The 20,566-nt window shown below is 37.0% G+C and overlaps 1 protein-coding gene across 1 annotated transcript in view; it reads right to left on the minus strand.

The window, feature by feature from the left end:
• Positions 1-20,566, minus strand: part of LOC129943360 (synapsin) — a 153,754-nt gene that overhangs the window by 2,876 nt on the left and 130,312 nt on the right. The window contains exons 10-13 of the mRNA XM_056052742.1: positions 16,678-16,898; positions 12,064-12,160; positions 8,085-8,252; positions 6,895-8,020 (exon numbers count right to left, since the gene is read on the minus strand). Coding sequence (XP_055908717.1) covers positions 7,598-8,020; positions 8,085-8,252; positions 12,064-12,160; positions 16,678-16,898 — 909 coding nt within the window. The 3' untranslated portion in view covers positions 6,895-7,597. The remainder of the gene's footprint in view (positions 1-6,894; positions 8,021-8,084; positions 8,253-12,063; positions 12,161-16,677; positions 16,899-20,566) is intronic.

Genomic DNA, 20,566 nt, shown 5'->3' on the forward strand with positions numbered 1-20,566 from the left:
TTTTAGATATTATTTTGTTTAATTTTGTTTTTGGAGAAAAATATTTTAAATAATTTATTTATTCAACTAACTACGAGGTATTTCATACCATTTTGGGGGTAGAATAAATTTAAGGTCAGACCTTAAGAAATTTGTCTTAATGGTCAAAATTTCATAAGTTTGCTTTCTATGACGGATAGGACTACTATTATAACGGGTTATCCACTTTGCAGTTTCAAAAGTATAAGACTCGAATCCGAAAACTGTCAAACTAAGTTGTTAAAATGGATAGCTTAAACATCGCACAACAAATAAAAACTGTTAAGACCTACTACAACAATGGTACTTCTGCAACAGCCACATATCGTGCTTAAGGAGGAAAACTTTTGAAGAAACTTGAAGAGATTGTGCATCATCGTTTTGCTAGTTACACTTAAAACATCGCTGCTGTAAGTGAAAGTGTTGCCGAAGACCCAAGGCGACATTAGAGGCGCGAAGAAAGGAATATCGTCGTCGTTCTATTAAAACTCATTAAGTCCATTTTTTGTGTGTTGAGATATTTGCATTAAAAGTTTGAAATCAACATGCAAATTAATAGATTTTGGGAGTTTTAATTCTTTGGAGTTTTGAAAAAAATATAAATTTTGTCATTTGCATTCATTTTTTCGGAAAATGGACTTATGGAGTTTTCATAGAACGACGACGATATACGCTTTTATATTATACGGTCACGGCAAAATGCCGGCACCGCCGCGTGGTGTAGCAACGTGTCTACTGCCACTACAGTATACGGCTGCCGGATGGCGCGATAAGCTTTGTGGCGTACATGAGGAAATGCATGATTTCACATCATACGATTTTATTCGTGCGGCAGAGTTCAATCAGCCACTTTAAGACACAATAGAAAGTATTCTAAGCACAGGAACCCTGCATATATAGTGTATTACCGTGCGGTTAAAACCGTATCCGGTTTATGCCGTACGGTCAAAACCGTGTAGTGTGAAACGAGCCTTAGGAATTGGGACTGTCTAACGGCACATTATGGCGTTTTTTGCATTTTTATCTACACCTACATCCAGCTCACATAACAACTGAAGCCCGCTGACCATTCACAATGTCGATACGTCGAATGGTTGCTTGAGCAACAAGCCCAGGAGTGGGACGGCGATTTTTCGAACAAATTTTTCTTCAGCGACGAAGCACATTTCTCACTCGGTGGATTAGCTTGTAAATAAAATTGTCGCTTTTAGGTTTTTGAGAATCCTTAAGTAATTGATGAGAGGCCATTACATCCACGAAAAGTCACTGTTTGGTGCGCTCTTAGATCCGGAGGTGTAATTAGACCTTACTTTTTCGAAAACGATGATGGAACGACTGTCACCGTATACTCAGAGCGTTAAATAAATAAATTGGGTGGCGCAACAGTCCGTTGTGAACTAGGGCCTAGTGACTTATAACTCTCAACCATTCTTGTGTGCGAGTAATGTTGTCAGGAATGGAGGGGACCTACAGTTTATATGCCGAATCCGAACGGCTAATTTGAGAAAGCACTTTTTCATGACAAGAGTTACTCTTGGCAGCACCCGTGAAAAGACTTTAGATGGTATAGGCAGGGATCGAACCCAAGACCTCTGGCATGACAGTCCAACGCACTAACCATCATGCCAAGGGTACTACAGACTCAGAGCGTTAGGGTCATATGATAATCGACTGTTTTTTGCCTGTTATTGAAGACTACGACTTGGAGAATATGTGGTTTAAACAAGACCATGCTGCATGCCACACAGCTCAATATGGTTTTATTGCAATAGACATTTAATTCTTCACCAAAGATCATGGAATTTGACACCCCTGGACTTTTTTTGTGGAGCTATGCGAAAGACCGCGTTTATGCAGATAAACCTTTAACTTTTAAGCACTAAAAGCCAAGATTCATCAAGTTATGGCTACGATATCGCAACATATGTGACAAAAAGTGGTCGAAAATTACTTCATAAGAATCGATGTAGTATTTTACACGTTTAAAATTTATATTTCAAAATAAATAAATGATAATAAATATGTTAAATGTGATTTAACTTTTGAAACCGAAAAATTGATAACCCTGTATAATCTTTTTAACCCTATAGGCCTAGATTTAAAGGCTTTTCTTAAGATTCTTTTTCAAAACAAACTTCAAATCACTTTAATCGTCAAATATTATAAATTTGTTGATGTCGTCTACACCATATTTCAGATCGTTTTCATGCAAACGCAAAATTTGCCTCTTAAGAACAACATAATCTTTAATAATTCAGTTTCTTTTTCAAAATTCTTTCGATCCAAAATCCTTTAATATTTCCTCTCTTCGAAATTTTGTACTCGAAAACTATGGCTTGTACATCAATAAAACAGAGTGTCTTCAGCTATTTTGTAGAGTTTTTAACTTAACCTTTCATTAAAAAATCTTTCAATGATTCCTTTCTTAAAAATAAATTTTTTATTTGAAAACTATGACAGTTCATCTATAAAACTTTTAAAATTTTATTTTATTATTTTATAGAGGGTTTGATTTTAAGGGTAACCAAATAGCAATTCTTCGTTTTTCAAATTTGTATTTTTAAGGTTAAGTGAAACTTTGCTGTAAAAATATACGTAAAATAAAATTTGGTTTTTACACGCATTATTAAAAAATATCAACGAAATTAGTATAAAGGTAAGTTTCGAACTCGAATTTCAACAATGCTGACGTTCCGTCCAATATTTGGATAACCTAAATTGGAACCGGTCATTCTGATATGTCAATAGTCTGTTTTTTGGACTTGTGGTTTTCAAGAGTCCCAGAATTCGGCGTCATTATAAAAGTAAGATTTGGCCATTATGTTTTAAAAAACTTACGGGGAAGTGGACGACGCGGCTTGCTCAAAAAAGTTTTCCAGCCGTGAAGTCCAAAAACGTCAGCAATAACGCTCATTGGGCGTCAATCGTTTCGGGCTTATCTACGTAGACAAGCAACTTTACATAACCAGACATTCAAAAATACAGCGGTGTGGCAACGTCACATGCTCAGGATGCGTTCAAAAAAATGTTTTCTATAGTATGTTCATTGTTTCGTTGCATACCGCAAACCGAACAATTATCTTTGTGATGAATTTGCACAATTTTTAAGAAGTAAATCCGTTTATTGTGAAATAACGCACCAAACTGAGAAGAAGTGACAGCTGTCAAAAAGATCGAATCAAAAAAAGTATTGCCAGATTAAAAACCCTCAAGTCTAAGAAAACATACTCTCTTTGGTGATCAAATTAGGACTTACAGAAAGTAAATTTGTGATGAGGAAAAAATTGGGTGCTGCAATTGTTAATTGAAGATCCAAATTATTACCAAAAATCATCTTCTCTAATGAAGCTGATGTTATCTCAGTGACTATGTTAAAAAGCATAATTGATTTTAGTTATTAAAGCGAGCAAAACCACATCGATGTTTCTAAGATGTGGTTTCTTAAAGTTCCCCACGAACCTTCAAAATTGTGAAGAGGAGTTCAGTTCTCACGGCTTTCGTGATCTTGAACATGACACGACTCGAGTCATTTATCTTTAACTTTCGTGTGAACATTAAAGAGCAAACTATTTTAGTTGAGCCATTAAAGCGCATTTTATTTAAAAAGCTGTTGCTAAATTAACGTCGCATTTCTCGAACCGATTCATCTATAAAATCGGACCTAGCGTTTAAAGCACTGCCAGCCAATTCAAGCTAATTTATAAAAATTGATTCAATTAAAGCGAGAATTAACATTTTAAGTACGAGTATCATCACATCGTTTTTGTTGCATTTAATATTTTTTTCTCCGACCGTTCTTTTCTGGTCACCCTGTGTGTATAAGATTTTGCAATATTTTTCATTGCAGAAGATATTCTTCCATTTATCCTTGTACCTTGTATATAGATAGGGCTTCTGACATCTTCATTTAAACTTGTAAATCATAAGTTTTTTTCTTTTAGGATTTTCTTAACAGAAGAAGCATAGCCGTCGAAAGAAAAGCGAGAGGAATTCCCCCGACTTTTTCAAGGGTTCCTGAAATTTTAAATAAAGAATTTGGAATTTGAGTCTGTTTTTAAATTTAAATTATGTTTGATTAAAAAAAGTAAAGGTGCATAGAATTTTTTGTAGATACTTTCGATGTGTATTTCCGTTCTCACAATTATTTGAAGTTTACATCTTTACATAATTAAAATGTTTTTAGCAAGCTTAGCTCTAGATGACGAACTGGACTTAGTTTAACTGATGGTCGGACATCTGGGGTTGAGCAAAGCAAAGATAGATCAGTATTGCTTTAAGCATCTTAACAATGAGTTTTAGGCTTGGATCAAGTCTTTTACAAAAAAGAGGCTTGGATGCGACCCACACTGATAACTTCCCATCCCGTCTGTCGGTTTTTCTTGCTTAATGGTTTGTAGCTTTTCTTCTTGGGTTAATAAAAGATATTTGAGTCGTTAGTAAACTTTTACCAAGTTTGTTTTTTTGTAAGGTTTTTATATTTTTTTTTAAAGAAACAGTCAATTAGATTTTCCTCAACATTTTACTGAGTGTTGACAACAATATTTTTTAAAAGATAAAAGTGGTTTTATTCCAATATCCAATTTACCAACTTTTATTATTTTTTGTTTTAGGTTTTTATTTTCCGTAACAAAACTATCAATTTGATTTTTCTCAATGTTTTTCCGAATGTTGAAAAAAATATTTCTTAAAAGTTAAAATTGGTTGGAAGCCATAATTTATTTGAGTCGAAATTCAATTTTTACCAACTTTGAGTAAATTTTTTTTAGGTTTTTATTTTTTATAAAAAAAACTGTTAGTACGATTTTTCTCAAAATTTTATCAGATGTTAAAAACGTGTTTCGTTGAACAAAATTGTATTGGAGATGAAATCATTTTTTATTCGTAAAATTTATGAGGTGACCAATTTTTTTTTAGTTTTTTCGACTTATAAAGAAACTGTTAATTGTTTGTTTTTCATAAATATAGTGATTGGTATCACGTTAAAATATATAACACAAAATTTAATTGAAGTCTCTAGTTTCTTTTGTTCGTGAGACAGTTAGGGTTAACCAAAAAATTCACCTTTTTTTGAAACTGCTATGGTAAAAAAGACCACCCACGCAATTTTCTTGAGAACCGTTTCTGCATAATTATCTTTGTAACAAAATTTATTTGAAGGCGATATCTCTTCCCGTTCTTGAGCAATGGTCGACGAGAAAAACGTCGCGAACGTACGGACGTACGAACCTACGCACGCACAGACATCTTTAAAAAAATCTTTTATTTCGACTCTAGGGACCTTGAAACGTCGAGAAAATGTCAAAATTTTCAATTTGACAAATCGGACCCATTACAATAACTTCCTACTGGAAGTTAAAAATTCAAAGCTCATGAAGCTTTCCATCAATAAATGCAAGTAGGTGAGTATATTAACTTAATTTGACAGTTTCATTGGCTTTAATAATTATTCATTGTTTAATTTAGTAATTTTGTTCTAGCCGTCAATATACCTGACAAGACTAATGGGTGATTGTTTTGCTATTATTTTTTCGGCAACACGGATTTTAACAGATTACGAACGTTTCGTGTAACTATCAAATATTTTCAGTGTGGTCTTTTATATTACCGTTTAACAACACTTGAAAATTATTGAATGGAAGCTGTGAAAGCCACCGCATGCTTCTTCTTTCACATTTGGGGGCCGCGTAAATTGGCTGTCTAGATGTTGCAATTTAAAGCTTCTAGACTGTTTTTTTGTTTGTGTTTAGGCTCATGTCTTAAGTGACAAGCCCGCTTAAAGTGACGCACTGGAAGGAAACATTGAAGCATTTATTAGTGAGATATCGTAAATAATCGTCAAACCTTAAAATATACCGTCCGTGATTTAAATAAATAATTCATGTTTTTCTGAATTGTAAAGCGGCTCACCACACTTGTGCGCCGACCGGTGTACTGACACCCGGTGTGGTATTCCGCCACACCAAATTGTACGTACATTAGTTGTGAAAGAGATCTCAAAGAGGAATGTTCAGAATGGTTGACGTTGAAGCTTGAAGCTTTTATTGAAACAACTTGCGACGCACTGCAACTGAATATTGAAGGATCACGCGCATCCTCATATATGTACATCACACCGATCGAGACCCCGACAAAGAAAAATCAAAAACTTTTGAGTTTATTCGCTTCAGTGCTGACATAGAAAATCGGGTCTGCTCCAGCCGATACACGGCACACATTTCTGCACACCGACACAAGTGTGAACACATGTATGGTGTCTATGGCCCGCTTTATAAGATAAATAGGCCATTTAAAAGGAATATCATTGGAAAAAGACACATTTTGTATGATTTCCATAAAATTAAGTTTAATGAATATTGCTCCTCAAATCTATAAATTAATAAGTTTATCCTTAATTTCTAATGGCAGTGGATGGTTAGCTTTAGACGCCATGACCGAAGGTCTCTACTTTTTTGAACTGAATTTCTAATTTCCTGTAGTAGCGTTAATACACATTATTTTTAATTTTTAGAATTACATGTGCGATTAAAATGAAATAAAAATAAAATTATTTTCAAAAAAAAAATTTAAATAAATTCGTATAAATGTGAGTTATGTAGGTTATGGAGCTGGAAGTGTTGGACATTTAAAAAAGTTGTTATGGTGGGAAGTTAGAGTCGTAAAAACTCTATAAGGTATAATGTAGTTGGTTTGGGACCCGTTATATAATTTATTAATTGACAATATCTTAAAAAATTGATATGTCTCTTCTGATATTGTGTATATTGTATATATATGTGTTTGTGAATTTTTGTACCTTCCACTTTTGTATGTGTTGCAATTTGAAAAAAATAAACAAATAAAACCTTTAAACATCATAACAAGTTTCAAAATACTCACTTTCAGTCCGTGAATAGCTTGATTTTATATCGCCCATCTTATAACCATTAGATGGACTTGCAGCATGCGAAGCCGACTGTGATGTGTAACCACTAGAGATAGAAGCCACATTTGGACTATGAGTTGGTACAGATGTTGTTGGTTTATAGTCACTACCTCCTCCAATCGAATCAGTTCTCGAGTCCAAAGAAGCTGTAGAACTTTCAAAGTCATACTTTTTCAAATACTCTTTGGTGCCGATGTCGCTGGAATAAGTACTCTTGCTGGTAATTGCTGTTGGAACAGGAGCAGTGGTTGCTGGAACTGCTGAAGTTTTGTTGTAAATAGAAGAAGCTGCAAAGGTATCCGATGTCTTGCTATCCTTATCAAAAGGATTGATTCTCTCCTGAGGCTCAAAGTTGGTAACTGGCTTGTATTTGTTCTCTTCTTCAAATGCTTGTAAAACGTTGGAAGGCATATTGCTGCTGGTATCACTATTGCTCGACACTGGAGCTCCTCCTGCTCCACTGGATTCCTTATTTTTTGCCAATTGGGAAGAAATATTCTCAGCAATATTGCTGAAGTCGTTATTCGAAACAGTTCCTGGCTTAGTTGGTTGCGATGAAATCACATCGGGTTTTCCTGCTGAGAAGGAGAATTGTTTTCCCAAAAAGGACGAGCTGGTGTCACTGACAGTCCTTCCACGTTTCTTATTTGCTAATTCCTACATGTCACCAAATATCCCTGCAAAGGTCTTCCTGAGATTTTTCATAGTATCCTCCGCATCCTCGACAACCGATGTCTGAGACTGCGGAGGACGTTGTGAGACTTTGGAAGCAGATGACACAGTAGATGCTTGTGATGTCTGAGAGTCACGACGTCCATTGGAAGCTAGAGAAGCCGCCGTCTTATCAGCAGCGGCTGCTTCTTCGGGTGTTTCGGAAATACTACTTCGGCTACTGAGACGTCCAATTGATCCAACCGCTGGTGAAGATCTTTCTGGAATTGGTGGTGGGCCACCCATTGGGGCTGGTCGGGGACCTGTTGGAGCTTGAGGAAGATCATCAACTGGGCTTTCGCCACGTGATGAAACTGAAGAACGTGATGTTGGAACTTTAGTAGTTGCCATTGCAGGACGGCAGACATTCTGAAAAAGAATAGCATTTGTTATGTTTTGAAATAAAAGCCGAATAAGATTAAGAATTTCTTGCCTGCATCCGGGATGAAACTAGATCTGCAATTTGTCGCCTGTCTTCCTCTTGGGTGTCCCCAATTAGAGAGAAAGTGCAATCACAAGCACTGATAATGAATTCACGTCCATCTTTTCCAACAACCACTGATACACCGCACACTTCCATTCCTCCGAACAACTCAGAGATCTAAAAGATGTACAATTAAAAGTTAGATTTGTATTTCTTTAAACTAATTGGATGAATATGATAACATGGAAAAGAAGACATTACGTCGGTTGGCGTTAATTTTATCGTTGGAATAGTCGGTAGTTATTCATTAATGTAATCTTGATATAAATATAATAAAGAAAAAGGAAGTTCTAACCGTTTTAAAAATGTACATAAAATAACAACTGATTCATTATTACATTTTTGTTAGCTTTAAATTTAAGTCTATATTAAATATTTAGACTTACTTTAGTAAATTAAACATTTCCTTTCGAAATGTTAAAAATATATGACGACGACGTCGGGTATTATTAAAATATCTTCTTTTCAAACATTTAAAGCAGAAGACTTCCTACTTCCTAGAAGGAAAATGAGAGAACATTAGAAACGCTCGGTCGAAGAGGTTGATACGTTCAGAAGCAGAAATGAAGTTTTAAAGTTCTAATAGCAGGTTAAGCTAAATTCACAAGTGCATAAACCTCGAATCGAAGGCCGCTTAGACGAAAGTGGAAACATCTGGTGATAATTTAGTTGCAAGTATACTTTATTTTATATGTAAAATATGGTCGGAAGAAAGCATGTCCAATGAATGGAAGCTGAGTATTGTTTGCCCCTTCTAATGTGCTGCGTTTCAAGCAGCCACCAACGAGGAATCCTTGGTTTGATAAGGTATGTCAGCAGGCAACTGCAGCCAAACAACGCAAGTATCGCTGCATAAAAGGACGAGAGCTGCTCTTCAAAAGCGTGCAGTCGAAGATGTTGAAAGGTTTAAAAGCAGGAATGAAGTTCGAAATTTTCATAAACTTAGAACCTAGAATCGAAGAAGAAAGTGGAAACATCATAGTCGTAGTCAATGCAGAGGATATGGAAGCACCACTTATGCAGGCGGCGATGACAAACCGCATTCCGGTGTCAGGCAGGATGATCCATTCAACAAAGTCCTCCCGACTTAGACGAAGTAAAGATTGCCATATATAATAATAATAATAAAGCCATTGGAGCGGATGGCTTGGATGCCGAGCTTTTTAAAGCAGTTGGAGATAAGTTGGTCCTGAAAAAAAGGAGACCATCTTAACTGCACCAACTATAGAGTAATCAGTCTGCTTAACATCGCCTATAAAGTCTTCTCTGCCATATTATATGATCGTCTAAAGCCCATCGTTGACAACCTGATAGGTCCTTATTAGTGTGGTTTTAAACCAGGAAAGTCCACAGTCGATCAATTATTCACATAACTGGAAAAAACTCATGGACACCAAATCGACACCCACCATTTTTTCATCGACTTCAAGTCCGCAGATGACAGCATCTACAGGGACGAGATGTATAAAACCATGTCTAGTTTTGGCATCCCTCCCAAACTCGTCCGTTTGTGCAAGATGACCATGGAGAATTCACGCTACTCAATGAAGGTTGGAAACAACTTAACAGAACCTTTCGATGTCAAAAAAGGCTTTAGACAAGGTGATGCGTTGTCATGCGATTTTTTTAACATCGTTCTTGAAGGAATAGTGCAGAGCTCACACGTCAACACTAGAGGCACTATCTTTCAAAAGTCTGTCTGATGACATTGACATAATCGGAAGAATTTAGCGTTATATCAATGGGGCTTTTGTAAGTATTGAGGCAGAGGCGGCAAAAATGGGTTTAACGGTTAATGAGGCCAAAACAAAGTACATGCTATCGTCAAGAAAGGACCTACAACAAAACGTCACCATCGACAGACGTAACTTAAGGCTAGTCAAGGACTTCGTCTACCTAGGTTCCGCTGCAAACGCAGAAAACAACACCAGCGCTGAGATCAAACGCAGAATAACTCTTGCTAACCGCTGTTTCTTTGGGCTAAGATAGCAATTGAGTAGTAAAGTCCTCTCTCGAGGGCCAAAGTGTCGCTATATAAGACCCTTATCATCCCCGTCCTGCTATACGATGTAGAAGCATGGACTATGACAAAAGCGGATGAAAGCACCTTGGGTCGGTTTGAGAGAAAAGTTCTTCGTTTTATCTACGGTTATGTATGCATCGAAGGGGAGTGGAGGAGAAGATGGAACGATGAGCTGTACGGGCTGTACAGCAACGTAGTCTTAGCCAGAAGGGTAAAAGTCAAACGACTAAGATGGCTGAGTCACGTAGAGCGCATAGAAACTAATGCTCCAGCCTGGAAAGTCTTCGAATCCACATCCACAGGATAGCTCAATAGAGGAAGACCGCGGTTTAAGTGGAAAGCGACCTCACCCAACTTGGAGCGCGAAAATGGAGACATCTAGCTAGGTACCGAGCTCTTAAATATATTTTTTAACTGATAATAAATCAACGTTTCTATAACCTTGGAAAGAAGTGACGTGAGTGCTATGAGAGTATGAGGCTATAGTTGAAGTGGAACAGGCTGGAAAAATGCTGTTTTCCATCCGATTGGAAAGATACCTGTAAGGTAAGAAAGATGGAAAACCTTACGCAGTAGTTTTGCCACCTTTAAAGAACCATACCTTATAAGAATAGGGGAGATACTATCCGGGTCTTGTGGATTTTGAATGTCAAGATCATTAAGTACTTTAGCCACTGGGCGAGTGCGAAAGAAAAATCGACCCATAAAATCGCTTAGGCTCTCAAGAACAGGAGAACTCATGACACTCTTTGGTTGCGTCGAATTAAGAGCAAACAGTGATGCAAGCAAATTGGCTTTATCAATCCAGCTTAAATAAGAAGTATAATTGTGTTTCGTACGGTTTTTACAAAATGACCAGAAATTTAGGCTACCTTTGGGACGGTTTGGGTTAAGTTAGGTTAAAGTGGCTATCCATGATGAAATTGGACACATTTACGCCAGTTTTATGGCCAATTGTGATACCACATGAATCTTGAAGCTTTCTTCTAACCTCAATGGGACTAGTTTAAGTCCCTTATGAAACGTGAGACGCTGATTAAGCTGATATGATTTAGATCGTTAAAGAAGAATTCTCCTAGGTAATTCTTGCGGGTTTGAGCTAAAGCTGGGCATGTACAGAGAAAGTGAAGAACTGTTTCCTCCTCATCCTCGTCAATACAACAGGACGGGACATTGTAGTATTTTTTGCGGCAATTTCCGTTCATGCAAAGATTTGGTTCTTCGAATATGATAGCTGCAGGTCTTTCGAGCTACTTTAAGTTGACTGTTGTTAATAACCTCTTTACAGCTTAAATCAAACCATGAATTCTATTTGGGTTGAAAAGATTTTAGTATATTCGGGGTAAAGTTTCTCATTCGTTGAGACCGTCCTAGTTGGATTTCTTATATTGCCAAACGGTTCTCATAAGAGTTTTTCCTTTAACTATTTAAGCAAACCACCTTTTTATCATATTCCAGAAAAATTGTGACGAATGAACTTTGGGGCGTTCATTGACAGAGTCCGTTTGAATAAATTACGTTTATCAAAAAATATGGGTTATCTGTGTACGTACCTCCTGATTTCAAAACAAAAGATACATCACAAGTCGGACAAGGTACTCATATATGTACACTTTATCCAAAAGATGTTTTCCCCCGTTTTAATTGAATTTAAAAAATAAACCAAGTAACAACCTTGAGTGCAATAAAGATGTTCTATCATTAATCTTGATAGCATTTTTCCATCTTCACATCAAACTTTCTTGAAGAAAAAAAATATGTCTAAATATAAATTATTAACAAGCTAAAACATCTTTTGGAATTAATATATTAAATGTATGTCGATGTCGCCTTGTTCACTGTTGAAATCACCAACAACTAGTCCTACGATAAAATTTCATATTTATATAAACTTAATCAATTTACCTCATCTACCCAAGACTTGTATTTCTCGGTCATTGCAATCTGTTCCAGCATAGCTGAGCCTTGATTGGTCTTCCAGTGGCCAGAAATTGACTTTCGCCTGAAAAACAAAGTAAAACAAAAATACTTTATGAAAGGTAGAAAATAATTTTGCATGTCAACATTTTTCATAAAATACAAGTATCTATCTTATACACTTAGATATGCAGCCGCTGGCGCTGCAAGAAATATCTCGTCTACTTAAAAATTGTTTTACCTTATTTGGACGGCATTTTGTGCGCCGAGAACGTCATTCATCACGATCGAATTATATCGAATAATCGCATTAGGCGACATGTAAATTTCTAAAAAGATATTTCCTATACTCTTCAAGATATCGGAAAGATTATGAGAGATTATAGTTTTGATTTTTCATGTTGATAAGTTGGCGCATATATATTTTATAGAAATCATAAACACGGAAGTTTTATTTTTGAAGTATGGAGGCAATATTTTGAGGTAGGTGAATTTCTGCAGCTTAGTTTTGATTCGTGTGGGTATAATTTTGTTGGCCTTAATAAAGGTATAAAGTTAAGTTGGGAAAAAAATCTATCGATTGTTATTTGCGAGTTCCGAAACTTCTGAAGTTTTCAATTTATAGTTTCTGTAAGACGAATTGAAGTACATAGTAAGAATTTTTTTAAGAAGAATTTTAGTTATTTTAAGACCAATTGTCAATTGGATTTTTAAGACCTATTCCTCATCCAAACAGCTTATGCAAAAGTCATTTTATTTTCGCCTAACTACGTGGTATACTTTCCTATTAGTCCGAGGCCGGTTATGACATCGATGATCAAGATTAAGTGCGATCTGCCTAGAGTTAGCGAGCACCTTAAGTGCTTTAGATCTAATGTGGGCCAGAATTAGCCAAACGTGGTAGAAAGGCATTGTTTTGCGTATGCATATATACCATTTCCTGTAGTAGGCTTATGATTTCAGTATTTGAAAGAAAGTCACTGACTAGGATAAGTCTTCTAATGTCTCTCAATATCGTACATCGTCCAGCAAAATGTAAAACATCTTCGCGCTCTTTCAAGTTACACAGGTTACATAAAATCGGTAAGGAGTTCTCCTCTTAGTCATCGAAGTAGTTTCTTTCCAGGAGATTGTAGTCTAGTTTACTGTAAATAATGCGGTTCAGTGAGTTTTTGGCTTGCTCCGAGTATTGTGTTCTTGAGGCTTCATCTAGACGAGCTATTAGGCGATATAAAATTGGCTTCCAAGAGGCAAGGTTACTACAGTTAAGGTCAACAACCACCTGCTCGGTTAGTTTTATCCAGTCTGTAAATCATCTACTTCGGGATTGGATTGTTTGAAGAACTATTTTCTTTGGGAGATGATAACTTGGCATATCCAGAGCTTTGAGGATGTAATCGATCTGCAGCTTATAAATAAAGATGATAGACCCGTTTCCAACATGATCATGTGGAAAATCAATTTTATGTAAAATCTGAGCAGTTTTTCCACTTGTTCATATTTCCGACCTAACTAAGCTTGCGCCGCATAAAACATAACTGATTACGATTCAGTTCGAAGACCCAGAATTTACTGGTATGTGTAATTTCCTTATTATTAAAGCATTGATCCCATACTACGTTTATAGCTATTTTCGACCTTCTTCTTGACATTTGTATTCTTTCACTAACTCTACTCTTTTACCATTATAGTGCCATTGCTCACTTGCACCCGATCTTCCTCATCCATTCTTAAAAACTATCACTTTGGATTTATTGAAATTTACCGCTAGGTTCCACCTTTTACAATAATCAGCAAGCCAGCATAACAATGTCGTCAGCGAAGAGAAGAGCTTTAATGTTAACGCTTGTGTACTCGATTCCTGCTGGTAATGATTCGACTATATCATTAATGAAGAGTGCAAACAAGCTTTGACTGAGTACACAGCCCTGTCTAACTCGTGATTTCGTTTGGAAGCATTCTGATAAGCATAAGCCATTCCACACTGATGCTTTGGTAGTATAGTATACCTTTTGATATATTAAACCGAACTTAAGAGACATTCCTATCTGGAAAAGCTTGTAAAACAGGGCATTGCAATCCACGGTGTCGAAAGCAGCTTTGAAATCAACGAATAATCCAATTTTTTTCTTATAGAAACGAGTCAGCAATCGAGCGGAGTACAAAAATGTGATCGACGGTGGAGTATCCCGATCTGAAGCCAGCTTAGCAGATGATTAAAATGTATCCAATCACTTAAACGACTGGACAGAATCGATGTAGTTTTCCGGAACTTTAGTTCTTCCCTTCTTGTGTAATGGGAAAATCAAGGCATCGCTTAACTGATTCGGGATGGTTCCTTCCTCAAAGATCTGGTTGAATACTGCTGTTAGAGATACAACAAGAGTATCTGTAGTATTCTGCGGGTATATCATCTGAGTCCGCAGCCTTTCGATCCTTTTGACTGTTTATCGATATAAATCTTAAATATTATTTTTAAAGCCAGATTTGGCATACTGATTCAAAAACTTATTTGGTGCATCTGGGTTTAACAATTGCTCTAAATATGTTTGCAGTCTATTGTTAAGATTCGGGCTAGTAGTAAATTTTCTACCATTAAGTTTTCGGGCCAGGTTCCAAAACTCAAACGACTTGTTACACTTTGTAAGCTGATGTGCATGGGCTTCCGAATAGTCGTCTTTCTTTTTTTGGCAGAGAATTTTAAAATTCTGATAATACTAAGTGTAACGGTCTTTGGAAACATTTGTATTATACTTCCGATATGCGTTCAGCCAAGCGTAAGAAAGGCTTCTCGCCTGCACAAACAAAGGTTCTCTACATTCAGTTTTTCTTTGACTGTTATTCGATATATTGTATGCTCCATCATCAGAAGTGAATCTAAACGTGTTCTATAGTTGGATGCAGATTCGTTTCGATAAGGGCCTGACTATCTCAGAAAATACGGATATCACACTTTGATATCACTTGTTCTCTAGGCCAGGGCAAGACTTCTTTTATCGTCAAAAGTTCCCTGGAACACGCTTCAATAATTGTGATGGCGTAAAGAGAGACTTAATTTCAGTCGCTCAGAAATCACACATCCACCAAAACGTGGTTTAGACATGCATTTTATTAACAGCCTTCTCAACTTCTTCGTACCGGCAGAATTTGGGCTAGATTTTGTTGTGATGAAGCCTCTACTTCATCAGTGAGTCGACCTCTTACCTATTCATTTAAGTACACTTTTCACCACCAAATTGGTAGAACTTTCGCTAACAGTGCATGATCTCGGTTTTTTTTGAATTCGCAGATAAAGTTCTTCTCCCAGGCTGATTTTTTCTGACTGCCACTTTATTGTTTGTATAAAATCTTTACATTCCTCTCCGCGTGCACGCGTTACATATTAGATTGTTGCTTTGCTTGGTACGAAACACGCTTACGTTCTGTTAATAGTTTGCATTTATCATTAACTAGTCGGTTCAATCACTGCAAGTGCTGCCTAGGATGGATTCGACAAAACTTATGATAATAATTTTAAGGCGTGTTCCCTTTTCGCTAGGCATACTGCAACAAAGACTAACTCTCGCTCCATCAAGCTCATCAAGGGTGAGTCCTTACGCATGGTCAAAAGTGTTACTGGTATTATCATTCCGTAGGGCAGCCGTGTTGATTCGAACCTGATCGGCGGAAGCCGTGTAACCTCCGTTAGTTAATCTGATGATACATTGAACCTGGTAGTCGCAACGACCAATATTTTCAATGCGTCCAGTTCTAAGACTCAATGGTCGTTGCCTAAGTGTTCTCATGTACATATAGGGACCTGGGCAATGCCCAAATACAAGCTCAAATTTCAGTCTATCAGAATGATATGATTTTAATATCATTCCTTGGGCAGACATTGATTTTCCTATCAACTAGTTCGTAATAAGTATGTTTCTCTTTATCGAATGTCCGTATGTGTAGCACCTAAAGAGTGCAAAGCCTTTTGTTTACAGCGTTAAAGCCGATGATAGTAGCCTTAACTTTTTCGCTGTTTCACTTTTTTAAACACCAATAACCTTCAATGATTGATTTAAGGTGTATCAATTTTATTCAATTAAGAAAAAATTCGGAAAAATTCGACTTACAGCTTTTACTGCTTCACAACATTAAGACAAATTGACTAACATACGCCACCGTTTACATTCTAAATGATCCTTGGAACTTGTTTTTATTTTATAATACCCATTTGTTTTATATCGTCTAATATACGACTTTATCACAATGGGCCATTAAACTGGTCTAAATGTGTCCGATTGAATCATGGACAGCCACTTTAACCTAATATACGACTTTATTACTTCTGAAATTCACCATAATTCGGGCAATTAAAGTGACAGTCCAAGTCCAGACGAACCTGTTAGCTGGTGAATAAATTTATTTTTATCATCTCATCACTGCATTACATTGCAAGATTTTCTCAGAAGAGCAACGCAGACTTATTTCGCGTATAATTATCTCCCACCAAGGTCAGCAAGTTTGATTGGCAAAAGTGACGTGAGGCGACGCACTGCACCGGGCACGACGTGTCGGCGGCGGCAAAACGTACTTATATTATTTTATGTAGCAGATTTGAGTACTCACATAAAAGCCTTGTAGTTGGTGCCAATCTTCTGAATATGAACATCAAATTTGGCATCGATGTACGGTTCAATTGTGCAGTAGCATTGTGCATCGTTGGTCACTGATCCCGACACAAGGCCGGCTGCGTCTTGCAGAGCGCTAGTATTATCTAACCGAGCTGTCGCCATACCGCCATGGCAGTGCCCTGCCTTAAGTACACACGGGAATTTCGACCAGCTGAACTGTAATGACACAAAAAGAGACAAAATATAAGTAAAGAAATCATAAACAGTGAGGGATTTAAAATTAGCAATGATGTGTCGTAATCGTAAAGTGTGGGCACAATCTGTGCCAAATTAATTTTATGCAATTATGACTAATTTTTCACATTAATTGAGAAGAATGAAATAAAAATGTTATATACATCCATATTTAACGTCTTTATTACGGAAATATGCAATTTTTTTCCCCGAATTTTTTTAGTCGAAAACCATTTTTCGCCAACTTTAGTACAACTGAAGTTGAAAGTTGAATTAAAGTTTTTATTTATTACATACAAAAGTACAGATTTAAAAGATCTTAGACAATTATCATTTAAAAAAAAAAACGGAATTCAGCACATAATCAAATTATTTTAGAGTCAATGCAGGGACAAGCCGTATAGACCCTGCTGTCTAAATCCCTGAAATACTCGTCCGTTTGTGCAGCTTGACTTTGGGCAATTCGAGCGGTTTCATTAAGGTTGGAAACAATTTAAACAACTTAACAGAACCTTTCTATGTCAAAAAAGACAAGATGCTGCGTTGTCATGCGATTTCCTTAACATCTTCTTTGGAAGAATAGTGCAGAGCTCCCACGTCAACACTAGATGCATTATCTTTAAAAAGTCGGTACAATTACAATGAAATTGGAATAATCGGAAGAACTCAGCGTGATGTGATGGCAATAATACTTTTTGGAGTTTTAAGGCAGAGATGGTAAAAATAGGTTTTACAGTTAATGAGGGCAAAAGAAAGTACATGTTGTCATCAAGCAAGGACCTACAACACCAACGTCTCGGTCAAAACGCCACTATCGACAGACATAACTCTGAGGTATGTAGTTAAAGACTTTGGACTTTGTAACAAGGCTCCGCTCTGAACACTGAAAACAACACTAGTGCTAAGATCAAGCTAGTAGCAAAGCAATCTTTCGAGCAATCAAAGTGTCGCTTTGTATGAGCCTCTTCATCCGTCCTGCTTACGGTACAGAAAAATTTACTATGACAAAAGCGGATGAAAGCACCTTCAGTCGTTTTAAAAGAAAAATTCCTCGTGTGATCTACGGTCCCGTATTCATACAAGGTGAGTGGAGGAGAAGATGGAACGAGGAGCCAGAAGGATAAAATTCCAACGATTGAGATGTCTGGGTTGTGTAGAGCGCTCTGGTCCGGAAAGTCTTCGAATCCACGACCACAGCGTGCAGAGGAAGACCACGGATCAGGTGGCGCGCAGAAAGTGGAAAGTGATTTTCAACTTGGAGTGCGCAACTGAAGACATCTAGCTAGTGGTAGGGCCGTAGTTCACACAGGACTATAGGGCCTCCTTAAATAAGTAATATCATTTTTCGTTCGCAAAATATTTGAGATGACAAATATTGTTCTTCAGTTTTTTTTGTTGAATTATGAAAAACCGTAAATTTAATCGTTTTCAAACACTAATACGGACACAAAGACATCTCTTTTAAAATTCTTTATTAAGATTCTAGGGATCTTTAAACATTGAAAAATGTCAAAATTTTCAATTCGACAAATTATTATTGGAAGTTAAAAATACTGAAATGGTTTAAAATTTATTATTAAACTTAGTTTTAAAAACTCAATAGTGACCTTGATGTTGCAGATGTAAACTGGGCTTTACACAAAACTACAAGAAATTTGTAATGCAATTCGCTCTGAAAAACGAAATCGAAAAATATGGTCTTCAATTTAAAATAATATTAAAATGTCATGACAAGCGTTTTTGATTTTTTTGAAAACTGGAACAACCTTAAGAAATTTATATAAATTGCGCAGTGTATTAAAACGATGAAACTTAAACTTTAGTTTAATATCATTTCTTGTTAACATGCCTACGTAGTCGTGCCATAAATACTATTACAACTTTTTGAACATACAAAAATTGGCATCAATTTTTCTAATAAATTCTGTTATATAAGTTTAAAATAAAGTGGTGGCATATGACTACCGTAGACTCGGACAGATTTATCCCAGCTGAAATGAGATCGGAGGTGGAAAACAAATCCAACAACAACAATAACTACTCAAAATCGAACTTCCTCAAGCTAAATGATAGTTCCCGACCGAAACCACAGCCTGATCTACAGACGGAGTTTAAGCAGGGGTCGTTCAGACTATGAGAACGTTCAAGACCTGAAAAACAGAAGCCACAGCGTGTGTCGGGTATTTGATGACACCAGCAAATCACTATGCTCATCGTATTCAAGTGACGTAAGCGAAAAATACAAATACTACTCGCATTATCTAACAGAGAGTTCCTCAATATCCCCCTACAAACGTTACAAAAGTATACCGCCTCGTGAGAGCCGTTTAAGCCCCACAAAAGAGTTTAACAATCAGTTCAACAGTCAGAGAGCCAAAGGACTCTTTCCAGTCATCGCCGATATGCCAGGTACCTCCAACAAGAATCTTCCGGTGAGAATATGATAGACGAAAATCGCTCGAGCATCGAGAAGAAACCACGAGAACGTGAGACTCACAGTATGTTAAGAGAAATCAAAGAAAAGAGCCCTGAATCTAGCCGAGACAGATTGAGCCAGACCATGGAACTCGATCCGAAACTTGGTAAAGTTGAAAGAATATCAGAACCAAATCCAGTGCGTCATGTTCGAAACAAAAGCCTTGAGATATACTGTGAGCCAAAGGAAGCCCCCATCTGCACTCATCTACGTTCTAAGTCGAAATATTTACTGCATAACTCCCTTCAAAAAGAGGAAATTGAAATAATCCGCAATCGGTGCGGATAAAGAAATTAAGACAACTGTTGTGAAAAAGGGTAAAAAAGTCATCAAACGTATTGAAACCAAAGGAACAGAAGAAAAGACCAGAGCACTACAAACTCAGTCATCCAATTCAAAGTCTGATCTGGAGAAACCAAAACGAGAATCTAAACTTTAGCGTCCCAAATCCTTCCCCACCAAAGAAGGCGAAAAGTCTTCTTCTGACCCGAATGTTACTGAAAATAACGATAATTCTGCAATCGAATCGAAAATTCCACAAGTTAAGACTGCCAATGTTGACACATCGCCAGAGGGTCGTAGCGAGCCTAAGTTGATACGACCAAAGAGCTATCCCGCCTCAAAATTGACTCCCCCCAAAGACACTAAGCGAACTACAAACAAGCCCACAACAACAACGATTGAAAGAGTCGTCAAAGTTACAAGAAAATCCAAAATTACTAGCCCCACACTCACGCCAAAGATACCTGCAGATCTTGGCTCTAAAACAGCAGATGGTAGTCCTTCCGAATGATGGGACCGATGGGACTAAAAGACAAATCTCCCGAGAAAAAAGTTGGCAAAGGTTTACTCTATGCGATCTTCCAGAAGTTCGAAAAGCTCTAAGATTCAGCCAAGAGTCAGAAAAAGGTCGCCACCAAGGTAACAACCAGTGCTAATTCCTTGAATTTAACGACTCCAGATAAAGTGCCAAAAGAGAAGATAACCCTACTGAAGAAGAAGAAAGCTAAATCCACCGAAGAGTGTAGCCAAAGCGAGAAGAATGATGAAAAGATTGATGAAAACCGCACATAGACAGAAAATCTTCAAGAGATTCGAAAAAAATGGCGGTGGTGATTGAAAAGTTCGCAGTACGCGTTCGGCGAGCAACATTGAAAGACATCTGCACAAATAT

Source organism: Eupeodes corollae, chromosome 1, assembly GCF_945859685.1.
Source record: "Eupeodes corollae chromosome 1, idEupCoro1.1, whole genome shotgun sequence".
NCBI classification, from domain to species: Eukaryota; Metazoa; Arthropoda; class Insecta; order Diptera; family Syrphidae; genus Eupeodes; species Eupeodes corollae.